Consider the following 14,296-nt stretch of genomic DNA (forward strand, 5'->3'; position numbering starts at 1 on the left):
CGTCGTGTACCGAAATTTTCAATGACTAGTAGCATACAATGCAAATAACGCGTTTTCTCCGTAATCTTTTCAAGGGTGCATGCACAACGGGGTTCACCATCCGTCAGGCACCGAATGGAGGGATTCCAAAGATCCTTGTAGAATTCTGACGTGTAGAGCAGGTGTTGTAACGGAATCAAAACTCCGTTGTCACACACCGTGTTCGAATCCGACTCCAGCTGCGCCAGGACAATGCTGTCCGATATGCACGAGTGAGTGTCTCAAAAAATGAAAGACCACCAACACCCCGTCAGCCTTCGAATTTCACCAATCTTAAAAATCTGTGAAAATCTTCTTCTTCTCCAGAATGTTACGTGAACGGTCAAAAAGTCGCGGCTGACAGAGCGGTGACGACAACCGAGGATCCTTGCTTGACTTGTCGCTGTGAATCAGGCAGTTTAAATTGCGCAAAACAAGCGTGTCCAGTTTTGCATTGTCCTCAATCCCGCATGTTCACGGAACCCGGCAATTGTTGCCCCCAATGCAGAGGTGAGTTACAATAATTTTATGAAAAGACGAAAATGAATAAAAAAAAAAAAAAACAAAAAACAAATGGACGAACGAACGTTCGTTTTGTTAAATGAAAATGGGAGTTTCTTCGAGCTTTGATCGCTCGACTGTACACTTTTCGTGACAGAAGAAAAAAAAAGAAAGAAAGAAAAAGAAAAACCCCGTTGGCACATCGCATGGGAATCACTTCCGCATTGTATTCAATGGTCTGGCGATGAGTTGATGGGTCGTCGGTGGATGGCTACGTTGTACAGTGGATACCATAGACAATGTATTTGTTGCTTATTTAAATTCAAAGGTTGTAACGTTAGGGTGTTCTATGCGAGTTGAGTGTATACATGGTCCGTTGTTTAAAAATGAGAAATGAGAAGTAGAAGAAAAAAATAAATAAATAAAATAAAAACTTGGAGATATATGTACGTACGTATATATTCCGTGGTCGATTGTCGATCGGCAATTTGCCAGAATATAGATATGTAGTTAGGATAATTACAACATGTCCGTTTATTGTCTATCGACATCAATAATGTTTCACGTGTTAAAAATCCGGATTATATTTATACGCTGTTACACGAGGTGCCATAATATTTCAACTGCTCGCCGATCGTTACAACATAATACACGTTCGGGTGCACTATATTGTTTATATTGCAATATATAATATAACAATAATCGAGTGGTGGTGGAGACTGAAGATAATTTATTGTTACTGCACAATGGAAATTTCCATTAAAATGTATACATGTGCATGCCTGCAGCAAAACTGTTTATATTACAGTACCGAGATATCGAACGGTTGTAACTCGCGTTACAGCTACCTGTACTCCGTATCGAGAGACGTGTACGTCGCGCGTACACCTGGCCATCGAAATATCCATAGACCGACTTTAAATCGTACGGTTGAAAAAAAAAAACACAAAAAAAAAAAAATGGCGATGTAAAAAGTTCGACGGATCGACGGATAGGCCCCGATGTTAAATGCAGACGTAGGTTAATAGAGGATGAAATTTGTGCCCCGATCACGTAGCGGCACGTGCGAGCCAACTGCCGTTCGCCGGTTTGATCGTCGTCGTTGACGATTTAACTATCGCATCAAACGAATAATTGTCCCGTGTATTCCGAAGCAACTACTACCTACCTACCCACCGCGTCTGCCGATTGATATGCGCCATGCGACGTATTTGGGATACAGTTTAGTTTCTTGCCTCTTCTTTAATTTCGATTTTATATTCCTATTCGTTAATTTTTTTATTTCATTTTTACTCCCCCCCCCCCTCCCTCCCCCTCCATCCGCGACGCTCCGATCGTGAAAAATATGTAGACGTGATTATTTTATATTAATTCGTACGCGCGTAGATGTAACTCGCACGTTTCATTTCAGATCACCTTGCGTGTACGCGATCCACAGATATTGTTGTATACGGTAACACGCGCCCAGATTATTTTCTTTTCTTTTTTTTTTCTTCTTTTCTTTTCTTTTCTTTTTTTCTTTCAACTCATTCGTTTCGGTTCGTATTCTCCATCTCTTCGCGCGCGAGGAGAGAGAAGCGGTTACATCAGCGGCGATCCGGGCTGATCAATTATACCAGATCTACCGATAATTGTGAGGAAAGAATTATTACATTACATGCGCGGCGTAGGTGAGGTACGATACGCACCGGCTTGAATGGTAAACTTGAATCCGACGTTGCTGCAGTCGCCCGCATAAAACAGTTATATCGCCGCTTAGACTCGCGTGTAGGCGTCGTGCGACTTTGTGTTTAATATAAATTTATAAGGCGTGCAACTCGCCGATCAGATTGACGTGTACATAATAATGTCTCGTCCATGGGTGGTGGTGGGTTGTCGTCGTTGACCGTTCACCTTAATAATAATTAAGTGATTTATCTTCTCGAAACTGACCCGAGTATTTCGCGCCATTACGTGTCAAGATTTGACAGGATCAAACTCCGTGTGTGTTACTGCTCCAATTAACGAGTCAACTGTATTATTATTTCTTTTTACAACGAACAGAGACGACGCTTGTTAAATTGTTAATGTCTTTACTCCCCGATAACCCATTCGCGCTCGAGCAGCTGCTCTATGGACCGACGAAAATAAAATGAAGACGAACAAAAAGATCGTCGGAAATAGAACCGTATGAAATAGCACTTCATTCATCCACTTTCTCGTCATTCTTCAAACCATCACCGCCATTTTTTTTTCCTTTTCTTTTTTTTTGTTTCTCTTCTTTTCACTACAGCGTAAAATAAATTTCGCGAATTCGATCGCGGGTGTATTTCCGGTCGGGGGACGGTCGAATCGGCGTAACGTTAAAGTCGAACGGTCGAGGGATCCGAATGGGTAAACGGTGGTTAGGTGTAGACGGTGATTGTGGGCGAGTTAGCACCGAAGATAACTTACGTCCGAACGGAGGTTTTCAGCCCCTCGGCGTACCGTCAAGGAGAACGGTCATCCACAAAGCGTTGCGGTTAGGTGTTAACTGGCTCACTGCCAACCACACGCTAACTCTAATAAAAACATTTCTCTCGAACCGCTCCTAGGGTTCCATACGTCCGACACGGTTCTTCTTCAAACTCCGACCCGCGCACCCCATAAAGATTTGATAGGTCGCAACAACGGAAGAGAGCCCGACGTCGCGGTGTTTCGTTCGACTTCGCTTCTCTCCGTTTTAAATATCGAATTCACGAGATCTTTATGCGACTCCGTGAGAAGCGGTGATGATTTTACCTTTTGATTTGAAATTTTCAGGAAACAGAAGATTCCTGTCGCCTCCGAAAGGTGCCTGCATGTTGGGTCAGGCGATCTACCCCTCCGGAGCACATTTCACGCTCGATCAATGCTCAAAGTGCTCGTGTTATAACGGAACGATTATTTGCACCAAGGAAACATGCCCGGTATTGGAATGCGCTCTCGAATATCAGACCACACACCCGGGACGTTGTTGTCCCCAGTGCACGCAGATCGAGGCGATTCGAGCATCTTGCAGTTACGGCGGTCGAACTTACGGGGCGAGTATGAAGAGATGATTCCTTCCTTCGTCTACTTTCTATTTTTCATTTTTCCGTTCATTCGAACGGACGAATCCGCCGCGGAGAAAATCGCACCCTCTGGATTCGATCAACGCTGGTTTAACGTGTCTGATTTCTCCTAGGCAGGATGGCGAATCTTGGAAATTGGATCCTTGCAAATCTTGCGTTTGTACGCAAGGTAAGCCACGTTGCGCGATGCACATGTGCCCGCCGTTGACCGTTCCCTGTCCTCCGAATTCCAAGTTGGAACACCCTCCGGATCAGTGCTGTCCACGATGCGTCGAGAGTGAGTCGTCGTTGAAATTTCCCTTTCGAATAAATTTTCGATATTCCGTTCGTTTCTTTCTTTATTTTTTACACGTATTTCGCCCGTGCGCAGGCGACGGAGTTTGCACGGTTTTCGGGGATCCTCATTACCGTACGTTCGACGGAAAGTTCTTCAGCTTCCAAGGAACTTGCAAGTATCAATTGGCCGCTGATTGCGTCAACCACACCTTCAGCATACGAGTAACGAACGACGGTAGATCGACGAGATCTTCCGCTTGGACAAAGATGATAGCGATCAAGGTAAGCCTCCGCCGGAGGATTCCACTTTTTTTCTTCCTTTTCTTTTTTTTTATTTCTACCGTGTTAACTTAATTTACCTTAAACCCACCAGCAGTCGCATAAAACAAACTATAGTGTCACCTTACCGTCAGAGCCCGGTCTATCAATCTTTTTTCTGTTTCCCCCTTTAAAAATGCACCCCCGCGTTTCTATCTCTTACGAACCTCGTACCACCACCACCACCGCCACCGCCACCACATCGTATTTTATTCCAATGCTTTGTTTGGAGTTTCATCTGAAGATACGATCTGTAGATCAGATCTATATTCGAGCACTGGTATATAACGGATGGTGTAGCAATAACGTATCTTTCCGAGATTCTTTTCTAAAGAAAAATTCCTTAAATAACACATCGCTCTTCTTGTTTGAAGATAAAGAAAAGAAATAGAAAAAAAAAAACTAGCAACGAAATTGAATACAAAAGACCAAAAAACCCCACCGAACTTTCGAGATTTTTCAATTTTCATCTTCTCGGGGGTATCGAAACGTTAAGCTATACGTTGTTTTTTTTTTCTCTCTCCACCCCCCACAGTTTGCGGACGTTAAGGTGAATCTGGGTCAAAAAATGCGCGTCAAAGTAAATGGTACCAAGGTCAACGTACCGTACAAACTGGGCAATAAATTGGACATAAACAGAACAGCGGACAGCGTGTTGGTGACGACGAACGTGGGCATCAAAGTCCTCTGGGATGGAATTAGTTTCCTCGAGGTATCGGCGTCCACATCGTACAGAGGTAAACTGTGCGGCTTGTGCGGTAATTTCAATCTCCAACACAAAGACGACTTCAAAACCCGAAACGGTAAACTTTTACAAGACGCTAACCAGTTCGGAAAATCTTGGATGGTCGGCGCTAAAAAATTGTGCGCGAGATCGCGCAAGGAGTATCCGTCGCACCCGGTGAAAAAATGTCGAGGCAGGAAGGATCACAGGTAATTCACTTCGTCCGCCGAGAGTATATCGATTTTTTTGCATTTTTCACCTGCGATAATCCGCGCCGCGTCTGATCCAAAAAACAGATTTTGCAACCGGATAAGATCGGAGGTGTTTTACCCGTGTCACAAGAAGGTGAATCCGGCGATGTACTACAAATCATGTTTAACGGACATGTGCGAGTGTCCGATGGGCAGATGTTACTGCGAATCGTTTACGGCTTACGTCCACGAGTGCCAAAAATTAGGAGTACAATTGCCGCACTGGCGAGGACCTATGAGATGCCCGAGCGCCTGGTCGTCGGCTGGACTGAACGCGATTGGATTCAGAAGGGACAATTCGCGACGACATCTTCATCATTCGGGCAGGCAATCGCTCGCTATGCTTCATTAAAATATTACCCATTAATTATTTCATCGTAATTCGAGGCACAACGAGCGAGTGCTTCGCGACAATTTTTTACTAGTCACTGCTTCATGTCAATACGCGTAGATGGTGAGTAGAAATGATAACGTTCGATCGATCGATCGATCGGCCGTCATTGTATTTTTCCAACACTTTCTATTTTCCTCTCATCGATAATTTTCTTCAAATTGCAGAGCACCAACGCAGTATTTTGGCCGATTGAGCGGGCTCGCGGCGTTTACATCTACATCCCAGTGTAATCTCAGCATGTTAATTTGATCATTAGGTTTCGTCATGATTCACATCTCTCTCTCTCTCTCTGTCCGAAGCGAGAATATAAGTTATGTATAAAATTGAAAGAAAAAAAAAATGATCAAAAATAGTAATATGTAGAAAATATTCTAGGTCAACGTAGTACGGTCTCTAAAATTATATTCCTCTTATATTACCAAGTTCGAATGTAGTCGAAATTTTTTCTTCAAATCTAGTTATTCTCCTGAAACTTTCATTTTGTCAACAATCTTTTATCGTTGTACAACCGACACCGAATACGATATTAATAGACGAATCGACGCTAAATGTACAATAACGACGATGGTAATATAAAAAAAAAAAAGAAACAAGAAAAATTTAGACACAATTTTATATTAACGATAATACTGATGATAATGGTAATATTGATAACAGTAACAATAATAATAATTATAAAGATCATATAAAATATTATTTTTAATATTGTATCGCGAAACTGTATGTCCGTGAATTAACTATATCGTATAATATACTTATTTTTCTGTCGATATTATTTGATAATAATAGCGTATTATATAAAAATGTATAAAATATGAGCAAACGAGCAAATCCAGTGTGATGTAAAGAGAGATGTAGTGACGTGATTCAACGTATGTGTATTTTACTGTAAATGTCCATTCATTTTTTGTTTTTATTCTTTTTGACAGTGGAAAATCCGAATTCGCGAAAACAACAAAAAAAAAAAAAAAACAGTCGTCAATATATCCGCACCAGAATAGATAACGAATCGAAATTAAAAGAGATTCTTCTCATCTCGAACGTTACATATTATAGCTGTACATTTTTACGCATACATTACGAATCGCCATTAAATTCATAGACGATTATTAGGTTAAAACGTTATGAAAAAAAAAAAGTGATATTAACAATTACGAATATTACGTGTATACAATATAAAACCGAAAGTGAAGAACGAAATGAACTAACAAAAAAAAAAAAAAAAAAAAAACGAAATAAAAAGCGAAAAAAAATAAAAAATAAAATATTCAAAGATCTCTGATGTCACATGATAATTTAAATAATTAAATTATAATAGTATATCATCGACGTTATTTAACTTCATTATTACCATATTGATATATAGTTTCTCTATATTTTATATAAAAGATGTTCAACGTTCCTGACGATAATAATTCTTACAAATAGAAACTGTAATGTATACATAATATCTACATACTGATACTTAAGTACAAAAACGATGTTGTATAGTAAATGATAACGAATCTTTAAGATATCCCTATAATAACTGAGAGTATCGTAAGAATTTGTCGCATGTCGTCTCAAATCAAAATATATATATATAATAATAATAGATTACAATCACCATTGATGAATTGCAAAAAAAAATTCACCGTTAAATTACGAATGATAATCGCGGAGCTGCGAATCGACTTTTACCGATCACGGTGAATACAAGAAAGAACAATAAATGAAATGAAATCATAAGCTAAATTCTTCACGATTCAGAGACTTGAAAAATTTTACAACCTGCACGAATGTTACGTGGGTGAAAAAACTTGTCAGACTCGTGGGTGCGAATTGTCGCGCTCCGAGAGAAAGATAAAACCAATAAATGAATAATTAAAATAATCCAAATGGAAGAAAAAACAATTCCGTCGTAACGATCATACACGTACACCGTCATTGTCATTTGTCGTCGGAAATTGTCGGGTGAAATCATCGAAACTATCGTGATATTCCAATATAAATCTAATTCATTATACGACGACGATTCTATCATGTGATTTATGGTTCATTTTTAATTTGATCACGAGCTATTACACATAGAGAGATTTATAGCTTTTAAATTGTAATTATTATTAATTGATCATTAATAACGGATAATAATATTATTGGTAGTAATGATGATGGTAATAAAAATGAATAACAATACTATGCAAGCTTACGTCGCTGTCTGTCGTAGCCACGATTTTCCGTTAATTTTCTTTGTCTCTCTTGTCTCAATCTTTTCACTCGTAAAGCGTATTATTTAACAAACTACTACCAAAACCATAGTGCTGTAGGTGTGCAACGTGAAATATAGTATGAATATATATTTTTTACCATAGACATTAAAAAATAGCAACAATTGAAAGTATATTTACCGTTGAAGATACATCGCGAGTCGACATAGGTCGCGATGGTATAATCCGAATCCATACGATTAATAATTAATATGAAAGTCCGAATTGTATTAAGAGAAAAGTCGCTGATTAAGATTCCACATTGATTATGTCAAAATACTTATATAATTGTCGTTATTAATTATAAAATCTATACATAATATATAAACATTATTTTATCACATATACCTGTATCAATTATTAATGTTTTAAATGCGTAAGTGAAGAGGAGGAGGAGGAGAGCGCTAAAAACCCATAAAAATGCACGGCAGCGGTGATAATTATACCGATATCGCGTATATCCATTCGACACGCGCTTAATCATTCGAATGCCGAAGCTGCGGCGACGATGACGATGATTTTTTTTTTTTTTTTTTTTCTACGATGCATCTAATTGTGACTTTCCTAAAAATATGTATACGAATAATTAAATACATATTGCTGTAACGAAACGATCGATCCATTCGTCACTCCTTCTAAATTTAACCATGCGATTCCGATCGCGTTCGCGTGCACGAGAAATCATCTACTACAGCTTTCAATCTTGGAACGACGATTTCGCGCGCCACGAAATTTCATATACTCGAACCCACGGAGGGTAAAACCGGGTCCATCCGAAGATGGGCGAAAGTTTTCTATCCGTTTTAAGCACGTCCGACGGACGGTACTTGACACGTGGAGCAACCCTACAGTTGGTAAGTAACCGTAAGATTTTTTTATCTTGTACGAGTTACATCTGAAAATCTGCAAAAACAATATTCATATCACGAGATAATTGATCATAAAATCCTGACGGGTGATCGAAAAATGGATAAAGTAGAAAAAATCGCGTAGGTAAATAGGGGATGATTTTTGCCTGCAGCTACGCCACCCCAATTGCATCGCGGGGTGTCGGTTGCCCGCAAAATTTATCGCTCTCATGGTACCGAGAGGATCCTCGTACGAATTATCCGTATATCGATAAAAAATAATCGTCTGCAAATTTTTCGAATTTCATCACGTGGTTTATAAGCAAGCGAGCCCGAAATTGCGTAGAATGGTAAAAAAAAAAAAAACTCGACAGCGAAAATGAATCTCCGATGATATTGTCCGCAGGAGCTGTGGTTTGAAAAATTTTCGCCTACCCACGCCGTTGATATTTTTTACCTGTTAGATCTAAAAATGCGATAAAGGTCGAGGAGAAACGTACCCGACGGAGCGGTGACAGGAACGACCCCCGCAAAATGTAAAAATGTCAGGGGACGCGGTAAAGAGCCTAAAAACGCCGTCCTCGTCCTACGTACAAATTAGAAACAGGAGGGATCATTTGTCCTACACACGAGCGGTTAAACGTGTATCGCACACGCACGTAAAATAGACATGACGAATTAACGCGAGGGGGTTGAACGAGGGGTTCGAAAAAGTGGGAGGGGGGGGCGCGGTAGAAAAATCGTCCAAGAGGAAGGGGGCAAACCGAGGTCCCGTGTTCCCGGTCACCCCTGCCAGTTTCGTAGGAGCGACTGTCAACAATCCTCGAGAGCCCCTCGGCTCCGCTCTACCTTCATTTTATTTTACAAGGGTGTATCTGTCCAGGTATCTCTAACATGTCTAATTGAGCAAAAAATTGAATATCCTGCGCGACCTTTATATAGTAGCCGTACACTCGTGCTATCCTATTTCCTTCTACCCCTCAAGGGGTCGTCCGCCCTGCGGCAACGGGAACAGCAACATCGACGGATTTTCCATTTTGGTCGGCCTAGTAGTAGGCTGCTGTGGCTAGGTATATACACACGTATAGGTATATCAACGCAATCGTTACTACCGACCCGATTAGGCGAACTACCCGAATTAGAGTTGCGTATTGAATTTCCCCGACTGTGTACCTAATCACGAATTATTCACGCAGCCCAAATATACAACCTTCCCTACCTACGTTCAAATGCCGTAGGTATACGCCGCTCGAGTACCTCTGTACATACCACGTCCCCCCCCCCCGCCCCCGCGCTACTCGTCCCGCACTTGCGAAACAAAAAAATTTTTCAAATAAATTATCGACGTCGATCGAACGTGTGTACTTTGAACGCGAGCGCGGTCAAAATTGACAGCTTCAACTTTTAATTTCTGGACAACTGTGACAACTGTACGAATCCAGCGTTGCATCGGACAGATATTTTAACGACGACCTATACGCGCGTTCAATTGATATCGCATACGAGCGTACAGTGATGATTGATGATGCGAATTTAATATACGGGGGGGGGGGTACGATAATCTCGTTCGATGGGACGGTTTTGATACCGTGGACGATGCTTTCTGATTGGATGACTCGCTGCGCAAGACGAAGCTTTCCAGAGCGCTTGCGTTTGCAACAGTTGCCAGTTTAAAGATGAATTTCCATTGGCCGGGGCGCACGACAGGCCGAGGGTTGATATCTGACTGTAACCACGCCCTTTTCAAAGGCGAAGGTTCCTCTCCTCTTCGATTGTACGAAACCCGTACTGAAACGTTGTAGCGTGCGTGCGGCGCGACGTGAACGACATACGCAACGTGCGCTCAGCGTTGAACTCACTTATTCAAAATCGACAGTTTTCACGATCGCAAAATTCGAGGACGTTCGACGTAGACCCCCGTCGACGTCGGAGGACGACGTTCGACGGTCTGCAGCATATTCATTTTTCGCGTGTGGACGGAATTGACCCAAGTCGTCGCATGTCCGCGGCACCCCCTCCGACGCAGCGCACTGGATTCGAAGGGTTGCGGATAAATCGTCGCTTCGTTTTACTTTTGACCGTTATAGCTTGATATTCCGCAGCTTTACGCCGTATGCGGCCACGGTATATACATTATACGATTGTCGTCCCTCTCGGTCTTCGTCGATCTCCGTCGTATGCGTATAACAGTATATACAAACTTTGGTTATACCCCATGCGCAGCGTTGCAGGACCCTGCGGCCAGTCGTTTCTCTATATATCCGTCACGTTTTTTTTTTTCCTTTCCACTTTTTTTTTATTCACCTCCGTCACGCGTACGTACGGGAACCAGATATCCTCGCGCACACAATACATACGTGCCCACAACTTTTATATCACATCGAACGGGCCGCGCGTCTACTTTTCCGCACCCCTTTCGCCCGCCACCCTATATCGCGTCCTCTTCCTCCCCCTCTCGAATCCGCATAAACTGCCGAAACGAATCGGGGTTCGCTCTCACTCCCGGAATGAGGAGTCGAATGAAAAAAAAAAAATAGAGAGAAAAAGAAAAAGAAAAAAACACGAAAAGATAGAAATAGGACGCCACGCGCGAAGGAAAGAAGCAGATAGCGTGGAGCGGACGAGAGAGAGGAGGAGGAAAAATGGAGAAAATAAATGGGGGTATGGGGAAAAAAAAAAAAACACGAATTTGAACATTATTTTTGCGGCCCTTTCAACGATTTCAGCTGACCGTGCCACTCGGCATCGGACCGTGTGACCAGCAATGTGTGCTCCGTCAGCGAATATTAAAATAAAAAAATTATATATTTCCCTCTGTCCGTCCTACGTGTCTGTATATATATTCGCGCGGATATGCTTTGGAAAGAGAGGGATACGAGGTACGTACGTACGGATCTATATACATATATATATACACGTATTATATAGATATGGCCGGACGTCGTTTTCAGGGCAGCCATTTTCAGTTCAATTTGTTAAAAGCACGTCAAAAAGTCATACGATATTTCATCCCCCGGCGCGGAGAGAGCGGGCATCGCCATCGGCGGCGGACGGTACGTTTGCTAAAATACCTGACTAACGAAAAACAACAAAAAACAACAAAAAAAAAAACAAATTTTAAAACGAGAGAGAAAAAAAGGGAAAGATAAAAAAGAACAATAATATCTCAAACCCTTTTCTATCCCCGCCGCAACACCGGCGCGACGTCCGATTTTTTGCCGTAACTATTATACGCGCGCTATGATTTCTCTCATTCCCCCTTTTCCGTTGTTACAGTGTACTTACATATCCGTCCAGATTATAGAGTATCCTAGCGAATCTTCTATTTCGCCCGTCTCGTTTTCTCGTTCTTCTTCACGTACGCGATCCAACATTCATTTATCCGTACACCTATACACGGTAGATGGACGAATTTTCTTTTGAGATAGATGTAATAGCGCGCAGCGGAGCGTGGGAGTCGTTTTTCCGGCGCAATTTCAAATCGATGTCAGACAATGTCCGGAGGCAATTCGGTAAGAGGTTAGAGAAAATAGAAAAAGGTACTCGTTTTCGATGCGACGTTATAGAAGAGAAAGAAAAAAAAAAAAAAAATAGCAAAAAAACTCATTGATTCCCCGTTGTAAAAATAACCGACCGCGCGCGTTCATTGTACGAAATGAGGTATGGGATAGCTAGATAGGTCGCCGTTGATCCGCGGGTTAGAAAGTATTCGTAAAGAGGAAATTGAGGGCTCGGAATTTGTCGGCGAATAATGTGCGAGTCCATGGGAAAAATATTTTTCAAAAATAAGAGTATATATATATAGGTATAACGGGCGCTCGAGATCTCTACCGTACAAGGGCGCAGCGCGCGTATACTTCGCATACGTATTATGTATACGAAATCGTGTGGGAGGATCTGTAAAATTACCGAAGTACGAATCCGTCCCACTTACGAATCGCATGCGTTTTGTTACGCAACCCCGTCCGTCCGCAGCCACGATATCAATCGGAGCGAAACGCTGCAAGTGCCTTTAAAACGTTCCACTGCAGTGGGGTGTAGGTACTCGGTTCTGTAACTGACGTCACCTGTAGCCCGCAGATTGCGATCGTCCCGAACTGCAGGACAACCGAAACGTTCTCAAGTGCTTCTCTATACATAATAGCCAAGGGTACGGGGAGGCGTACAGATATACCGAACGTTGTACGATGCGCTGCGCGCCAAGAGATCATTTTACTTGCCCCGTGTATAGCTGCTGCTGCTGCTGCTGCTGCAGTGCACCACGTCAACTTATCTGTCTAGCTTTGTTGTTGCGACATGTAAAGTTCAAAAGTTTTTTTTTCATTTCAGATTTCGATCTAGTTTTTTTTCAATTGACGTTCACATCGCGAGCAGAACTTGCGCATCGGGACTACAAAAAGAGTGATTTTTCAGTTTCCGTGTACTTCGGTAGCGGCACTTCGTCGTTTCAGCTATAGGCCAACGTAGCAGGGGAGGGGATCGGGGAGGTATCCGAAGATCTGGAGATCGCAGATTCGATATTCGATACTTGAGGTTTGAGTCTCCTAATACGGAACCACGTTCGGTGTCCAAATATGAAAGTGGAGTAGTAGGCGGTGATTTGAGACTGAAGAAGTTCCGAGATTTCAGATTAGGATGAGATTGTTGCAACTTCAATGGGGTCACGGAATCCCCAGTTTTTACGATGTTGTTGTTTTTTTTATTTCATCTCCTTTTCACTTCTTACATCCCCTTTCTTTATACGTACGGAAACTCGCTCCGTGCTCCTCGCCCTACGGGTATATGTGTACGTACATACCTCGTACATACACTACTCGGCTATTGCTATTTGGCTTTAGCTTTTATATTTTCACTAGTGGCATAATCCGATGTTTTAGGACCGTCTGATCCACGGTGTCAGCAAACACCGTAATTCGATATCGTTTTCATTTATTTTTTTTTTTTTTTATCATTGTTAAAACCCAGTCAGATTTTCACTCGGATTTTTGCTGCACGTACCTATGTACAGCTATGAGAATATATAATGATCAGACAGCTACGGATTGTTCTCATGGATACATAGAACCGATTGGTAAAAAAAAAAAATAAAAAATAAAAAATGGAAATAACGTAAAATAATGTACTCGTTCGTACGTTCGTCGGTCGAACGATCTGCCTATAGGTACCGTGTATAGGATGTCGTATAAAATGATCCTTACAAATGAGTATTGTGTGAAAGCACATTTATAATATCGTTATGCATACATACCTATATATGTATAGGTACGTACATACATATGTGTTTGCGGCCTGCATATCGAATTCGGAGTAAATCTGTTGTTATTATAATGTCCATAAAGTACCCAAAGCCATTATGCCTGTCCCATTTTCATTGTGGGTAAATAACATCTGTACATTAGATTACTATGAAATCGGTAGCCATTACACGGTACAAAAGACCCATTCAAATCTCAATCTAAAATGCGATTCAGATTCAGAATACGAAGAAGTAAGATGAATAAAAAAAATAAAACAAAAAAACAGAAAAAGAAGCCAGAAAAAGAAGAAAAAAAAAAAAATATATTAAATCAAAGTAAAACTTGCGCAAAAAAACCAAAAGGAAAAATACGTATGTACAAATAATACGGTAAAATAAAGAAGAGAAACGTC

The 14,296-nt window shown here is 41.5% G+C and overlaps 2 protein-coding genes across 4 annotated transcripts in view; one reads left to right on the forward strand and one right to left on the reverse strand.

The window, feature by feature from the left end:
• The window catches only part of LOC105691710 (BMP-binding endothelial regulator protein), a 28,217-nt gene extending 20,075 nt beyond the window's left edge, over positions 1-8,142 (forward strand). For all 3 annotated transcript variants that reach the window (XM_020855650.2, XM_048651816.1, XM_048651817.1), the window contains 8 exons: positions 75-251; positions 346-528; positions 3,301-3,560; positions 3,708-3,867; positions 3,961-4,148; positions 4,720-5,117; positions 5,205-5,613; positions 5,718-8,142. In XM_020855650.2, the coding sequence (XP_020711309.2) occupies positions 75-251; positions 346-528; positions 3,301-3,560; positions 3,708-3,867; positions 3,961-4,148; positions 4,720-5,117; positions 5,205-5,511 (1,673 nt within the window). In that variant the 3' untranslated portion in view covers positions 5,512-5,613; positions 5,718-8,142. The remainder of the gene's footprint in view (positions 1-74; positions 252-345; positions 529-3,300; positions 3,561-3,707; positions 3,868-3,960; positions 4,149-4,719; positions 5,118-5,204; positions 5,614-5,717) is intronic.
• LOC105691700 (putative inorganic phosphate cotransporter) overlaps positions 1-14,296 on the reverse strand; it is a 112,788-nt gene that overhangs the window by 88,589 nt on the left and 9,903 nt on the right. The gene's annotated exons all lie outside the window — the stretch shown is intronic.

The sequence above is a fragment of the Athalia rosae genome, chromosome 3 (genome assembly GCF_917208135.1).
Source record: "Athalia rosae chromosome 3, iyAthRosa1.1, whole genome shotgun sequence".
NCBI classification, from domain to species: domain Eukaryota; kingdom Metazoa; phylum Arthropoda; class Insecta; order Hymenoptera; family Athaliidae; genus Athalia; species Athalia rosae.